The 6,654-nt window shown below is 34.9% G+C and overlaps 1 protein-coding gene across 1 annotated transcript; it reads right to left on the bottom strand.

The window, feature by feature from the left end:
- Positions 1-1,441: 1,441 nt before the first annotated feature.
- LOC128995318 (MICOS complex subunit Mic10-like) lies at positions 1,442-5,058 on the bottom strand. The gene is made up of 4 exons (XM_054420301.1): positions 4,835-5,058; positions 3,796-3,843; positions 2,216-2,307; positions 1,442-1,565 (listed from the first exon to the last, which is right to left on the bottom strand). Exons 1-4 carry the CDS (start codon positions 4,911-4,913, stop codon positions 1,560-1,562), a joined length of 225 nt encoding a protein of 74 aa, XP_054276276.1. The 5' UTR covers positions 4,914-5,058; the 3' UTR covers positions 1,442-1,559.
- Positions 5,059-6,654: the final 1,596 nt, after the last annotated feature.

The raw sequence follows: 6,654 nt of genomic DNA, 5'->3' as shown, positions 1-6,654 counted from the left end.
TGATGACAAAATAACAACACAATATAAACAGAAAATCAAAACAAATGGAAGACATTCCAATCACATGTTTTATTTACAGTGTGGGATGAAAATAGAGAAGTTTGTACAATACATACTTTTGGTCGATTTTTCGACCACGGGGCGTGCTCTCGTTTTGATTAAAAGACTGAAGACAACTTTAAAATGGGGATGGAATGTCTGGTTGTATCAATAGTCAACGGTAATAATATTGAAAGAAAACATGTTCAAAACAACTGTTTTATCTATATCTAAGCCTTAGGTTTAATTTGGTACTAAACCGCTTTTTACAGTTGAGAAATGGTATTGGCATGTAACACACAACTCTCTGAACATTTGAGGTCTTGAAACAGTTCCAAGTGCAATAACCATTAATTCTAAGCAGCTCCTGCTGTTTTGTCGTGCTGTTACCATCTTAACTAGTTTGAACATTGAATATGGCAAAAGTATTGGTTTTGTAAACATGTTTGAGTTTTGGGAGGAAAAATATTCATAAATGTCTATCTTTGTCAAAAACGGGGCCGGAGGTACAGAACAACCCCCAGTAAAGAGAGTGTTCTGGGGAGTCCTCCCTCGGAAAATTTTAAAAATTTAGCCTAGGTACAAAATGATGATTTTGTCCATTTGATAGACGCCCATGAAATGTACGTTTTGAAAAATTGTTTTGAAAGTGTGGATGTGTAAAGAGCCACAAAATTATGTGGCAATCCACATAATTTTTTTGTGGTCTGATTTTGATGGAATTTGATATTTAGGTACTAAATCCGTGGTATCTCATTTTTTATTAGTTTTTTTTTATTCTCAATTATTAATTAATGGAAATATGCAATATTTGTGTGATTACATGTTTATTTAGAGCAATTATACATTTATAAAAATCGTAATTCACCTCCAGTTCACTTTAAGTACACAATTCTTTTGCATTTAAGCAAAAATTTCAGAATTTTACAACAACTTTAAATATATATTTTTGGTAGGTTTTATTGAAACGCGGTGAATTAAAAAAATTATTCACCAGAGGCAGGTGAAGAAGCATGAAAAGGACTTATATGGAAACAAAAATCGTCTTCAGGAAGTATGTCGTGTGTACTGGGATAGAAATTGCCAGTCTATGTTATTATTACCTTGATAGAACGTAGTCCGTTTCTACGTTACAGTTGTTGCCAGATATAGTCAGGACCATTATAATTTGTCCATTCTAACTAAATATTGCATTTTTATTATAGGAACCGAGTGACTGAGTCTAGAATATGGAGTGATATGCTTTGTGTAGGTAGCTTTTTTACGAAGAGTGCTTTTTACAGACAAATATCAATTTATTTAGACATTACTATTTAGGTACTATTTCACTATTTACCAAGAACAGCTGATGGGCTATTTCAACATCTCTGGAGCGTAGGTTTGACACAATTGATATCCACAGTAAACTTCTATCTTTTCTTTATTTTCAAACGGTTAAGCGTATATTACATTACTATTACATAACGGTCTAAATATTTTACAAAAAATGTTATCGCCGATCCATCAACTTTCTGCTCCCATTACGTCTGAAACAAAAAGATCAGAGCATTAAAAAATATTGTATTTGAGTTTACTAAGTGAGTTTCCTTCCAGTGCTAAGTTGAATAGTATGGGAGATATGCCATCTCCTTGTCTTACTACATTTTCTGATTGTCACGTTCCAAGACGCTGACATTTCCAAACGATCTTTGGTACATTTCTTAATGAGACACTCGGCACTCAAAGTACGACAATGGTGGGCCCTGAGCAAAGGGTCGGGGAGCGAGCTGGCGTAGTGGTTAGAGCACCCTTGGGACGTCAGTCCCTGAGGTCCCGGGTTCAATCCCCGCCGAGTCAACAATGGATTTTATCTAAGTGATAATGCCGCAACCCCTAGCCTGAAGTAATGGGAAAAACAATCCCAGGCTCGTGCCTCGCGTCCTAGGACAAAAAAAGAGCAAAGGGTGGACAACATTTCATACCAGGAGTGTATTATAAGCTGAATGTGGATGCAAGATGAGTGAAACATTGCGTAAGATGACCATTGACCAATGGTGATTTTGTACTAAGATTATCAATTTCTTCAGCCAGGACCATTTATTAATTAACAATTATTGTACGGAAGTTTTCAACCAACCTTATTTATCTTTTTTTGTTTTTAATTTTATTTCCAAAATATCTATTTTAAAATGCTTACCTTTCTTAACGTTTCATTGATTTCTTGTTCACAATTTCTGTAAGCCAATCCTAGTCCAACGCCTCCCCCAAAGATAATAGGCCAACGTTTAACTAGAAATTAACAATTATTTATGTTGTATTTGGAATATTATAATTAAGGATCTAGCCTTTTAATTCTTTAGGCTACCATAAAAAATGTTTTTTTAGTAAATTTCCTCAATATGGTTATGGCACTGTATCATTTTGATACACAAATAACAAAATTGTTAGCTATAGGTAAATCATAAGGTTAAATAAATAGGTACTCTCAGTAATAATTGCAGACTATTTGTTTATAATTTGCTCAATCACTATCTTTTTTGCTGCTAATATTTTCTTTATTTAGACTTGTTTAAAACATAACATCCATGGTCGTATTGAATCAAAATGATAAAAACTAACAAATCGATATAAGTTAGGCTAACTTGATACAACTCAAAAAAGGTGCCCTGGACAAGTAGGTAAGTTCAGAACTTTGGCTGGTTTGGGCTATAAAAAGGGGTTGCCCATTAATGAGGGGATAGTGATCTGTGGGGAAACAAATAAATGGCGGACGAAAAGGTTGTTGCTTGAATAATACAGTGTGACCAACAGAGGGTTGAATGATACAGTGTGACCAACAGAGGGTTGAATGATACAGTGTGACCAGCAGAGGGTTGAATGATACAGTGTGACCAGCAGAGGGTTGAATGATACAGTGTGACCAACAGAGGGTTGAATGATACAGTGTGACCAACAGAGGGTTGAATGATACAGTGTGGCCAACAGAGGGTTGAATGATACAGTGTGACCAGCAGAGGGTTGAATGATACAGTGTGACCAACAGAGGGTTGAATGATACAGTGTGACCAGCAGAGGGTTGAATGATACAGTGTGACCAGCAGAGGGTTGAATGATACAGTGTGACCAACAGAGGGTTGAATGATACAGTGTGACCAACAGAGGGTTGAATGATACAGTGTGACCAGCAGAGGGTTGAATGATACAGTGTGACCAACAGAGGGATGAATATTGAGAGACCTAGTTTAATTTTATTAACCATGAATAACACTGTTAACAGGCCATTATGTAATCAATTTGATGTTTATATTAATTAGCCTATTAAATACCAATACAAATATAACAAGATTATAGCTCAATTCTATGTTTACATTGGAAATATAAATATTTTAGATACCTACGATAACTTATAAGTTACCGGTACCGTATCGAACCAAATGAAAACCAATATAATTGATATTTAATCTGATAATATAATACCGTACCAGGTTCTCTGCAGAACTGTACCCAAGGCAAAAATCAAATGTTACAAAATACCCAACAGTTATTTAACACCTAGATTGAACACTGGTCTTATTAAAGCATGTGGGGAAACAGGTGAGGGTTTATGCGGATTCGTGCTGCATTAAGGGTTTTGAAGTTAGGTTAGATAAGGAATATAAAGTGTAGGTTATAGTTTATAAGGTTGTTTGTTTATGTTACAACCGTAGGCCTAAGTTTTTTTTTCATGTCTATTGGAATTGTTGGTTAAAATTTTTAATTAGGCTATTTCTGAATTACCTTTGAATAGGAGAACTGAAGCCAAAAGGCCTAGTCCGATACCACCAGCTGTAACATAATCCAAATTAAATTAAACTTAACCTAGGCTACTTCATAATAACTTATATTACTTAAATAGGCCTAGGCCTACAGTACTTAAACTACCCCTTTGAATGAAACACAATCTTCTCTTCTTAAAACCTACTAGGCTTGAATTAATCAGATCCAGATGATAGTTGCAAACAGTAGGAGCAACTCACTGTATTACTGTACATAGATTTCCCATTTTGCTTTTAATGTTATTTTATGAAATAATAATTAACACATTCGCTGCTACGGACGTTCCGGAACGTCAGCCGGGCCACGGCACCAGGAGCTATGAACGTTCCAAAATCACCGATCATTGTTGTTTAACATTTCCATGGATCAGCCAGCTCGTCACGAGCGTCCTATGCATTTCTTTGCAGCTCGTGGGGATATACTTTACTGACAAAAAAAATATGGTTTCCCAAAATCACTTCCAGGATCGTTTAGAACAGGGCTTTATCCCACCTCTATCCTACTAGATAGCAACACTACATTACCTTTCAACTGCAACCTGGGTACTTAGTGCTGCTATCTATCAGAAAAACTTAGTACTATGTCCAAAACCAGTTTTATTGCAGAACATTGCCATCCAGTAAACCTACTGTTGTTTTTACTGTAATTCAGTGTAGCCTACCAGCGGTACGTAATGTTAGGCAGTGGCGAGCGCTAGTTTAGCTCCTGGCGCCGCCCCGGCATCTAGCGGTCAGCTGCGAACGTGTTAATTGTATGTTGGGTTGTAAAAAGTTTTGGGAGGCTTAACCTTAGGTGAAATTTATGTTAGGCTAGGGTACTAGCCTGTAAATAGGCCTCATTATCAACACAACCAAAATAGGCTAGGTAACTTACATGAAAGCACTGTTGAAATCGTTATTTTTGTTGTGTTTTTAAAACCTACTAATTCAATTGTACAGAATTGTAACAATTTCAGTAGTGCAAAAAATTAACATTAAATATAGACGTAACTTAAACTTACTAGTCTTGAGAATTCCATCAGTAACACATCTATCCCACTTCTTGCCAAGTTCATCTTCAGAATGAATACGTCCAGACATTTTGACCGGTTTTCAAAGGTTTTTTAGTTTAAATAAATGCAATTTTAAACGAATAATTGAAACTCTCTGGGTAAGATTTGTGGGCAAGAACTAAAAATCTAAATCTGAATTTTCAATAATTTCATCAAGGCGAAAGGAAAAGAAGGTTCCTAAAACATCGTCTGTCAACTTTTTTTATACATCTTCAGTAACCGTTAGCAGACATGATTTAATGCTATGGAGCTTAAATGTTCACTTCTAAATTAACAATTAATTTTGGAATTAATTAATGCGTTATATCATAGACTAACCAACACAAACAGGATGTCTGACACCAAACAACCCTACTTGCGACGTTGCCAATTCTACCAGGCTGCGGCCTGTAGTTAAAGGTGGCCGTGCTAGTACTTCAGTATCCCAGGTCTCAGATTTTAATCTATGGTCGGTCAACCTTGCTTCTTCTTCTATGGTTTGATGTTAGACTCAGACAGAGCTTAGAGAAAAATACATAAAAAAAAACAAAAAAAGACAAACAACTGAACTGACAAGAAGAAGAAGTGACAACTGAACTAACTACTGGAGTGGAGGTTAGGTTATGTTAGTATTTCAGAGCTGATATACTAACACAATTTAGAGTGTTTACTCCCCATTTTAACTTTTTTGTATTGGTAATTTAATTTAATGACCACTGTTTGGTTCACATTTTTATATCATCAACTTCTGTTGCTAACACAAAGTCTATAGGTAGGTTGAAGCTAAGTCAGAGATATGCTAGGCCTAGTCCAAGATATTCTAAAAGAATAAGATAGGCCTAATAAGAATATTTAAGTTATTGCCATTGTAATTACAGATTAAGTTTGTAAGTAATTACAAAAGAGGCATTGTATTGTCACATTAAAATAAATCTAATAAATATCGCATTAAAGCACTGACAATAGAGATGTGATATTAAAAGATCATAATGTTAATAGGCCTAGGCTAAGTATAATCGAGAAAGTATTGTTTTTGTCAAAACTTTATAGTTTGAGTTTTTCATGCATATAGGCCTATCCGTTTTGATTCCCCCTGGGCTGCACTTTACTTTAGGTCCTACACTCATTCGAATGAAAATATCGATCAATAACTTATATCGAATAATCAATTGTTTCATTCGATATATCGTTTGAACCAAACGATATTTCGAATGAAACAATCAAATTATCGATATTTTCATTCGAATGAGTGTAGGACCTTAAGTAAAGTGCAGCCATAATTAGGGTAGGAAATCACACCTGTGGTTCGATTTTGATGAAATTTATCCTAGTACCGGTATGCAGGTTTATGGCATCCATGGTATATCTCTAGGATGTTTCGTTCATTGAAATTTTGATTTTAATGACTTTTGGATTTAGTTCCATAGAGAACCTGCAATATATTAAGTTATCAGTTAATATATAGGCTATACATGTATAGCAATTATAGCTTAGGCCTAGTTTGATATATTGCTTCTAAAACTTTTTTCCAATGTAAACATTGAATCAAATTGTGACCTGTTAAGTTTTTATTTATAGGGTAGATGGGGGAATTGAGACCCGGGGGTAATTGAGAGCTATTTTTTTAAATTTTGTATTATTTATTTTTTAAACAAATTTGTAAATACGTTAAAGTTTAGGTATACTAAAGGGGTTTCATCGTAAATTATTGGATAATTGTAATCTTGTGTTTGATGTATAAAAAAAATTAAGCCGTGTTTTTTTCCGAATGTTAAACATGTGGCAAAACT

This window comes from Macrosteles quadrilineatus, unplaced genomic scaffold, assembly GCF_028750875.1.
Source record: "Macrosteles quadrilineatus isolate MER2022 unplaced genomic scaffold, UCM_ALF_1.0 Scaffold_5__1_contigs__length_97177068, whole genome shotgun sequence".
NCBI lineage: Eukaryota > Metazoa > Arthropoda > Insecta > Hemiptera > Cicadellidae > Macrosteles > Macrosteles quadrilineatus.
The sequence above is the reverse complement of the archived record's forward strand: the minus strand, read 5'-3'. Positions and strand labels throughout refer to the sequence as shown.

What these genes read in the sequence shown, in the direction of transcription:
- LOC128995318 (XM_054420301.1), bottom strand. Translation starts at nt 4,913, where the DNA reads ATGTCTGGACGTATTCATTCTGAAGATGAACTTGGCAAGAAGTGGGAT. An exon ending in TGATGGAATTCTCAAGACTA is followed by an intron (nt 3,844 to 4,834) that starts GTAAGTTTAAGT and finishes ATTATGTTACAG; the next exon opens with CTGGTGGTATCGGACTAGGC. An exon ending in TTCAGTTCTCCTATTCAAAG is followed by an intron (nt 2,308 to 3,795) that starts GTAATTCAGAAA and finishes GTTAATTTCTAG; the next exon opens with TTAAACGTTGGCCTATTATC.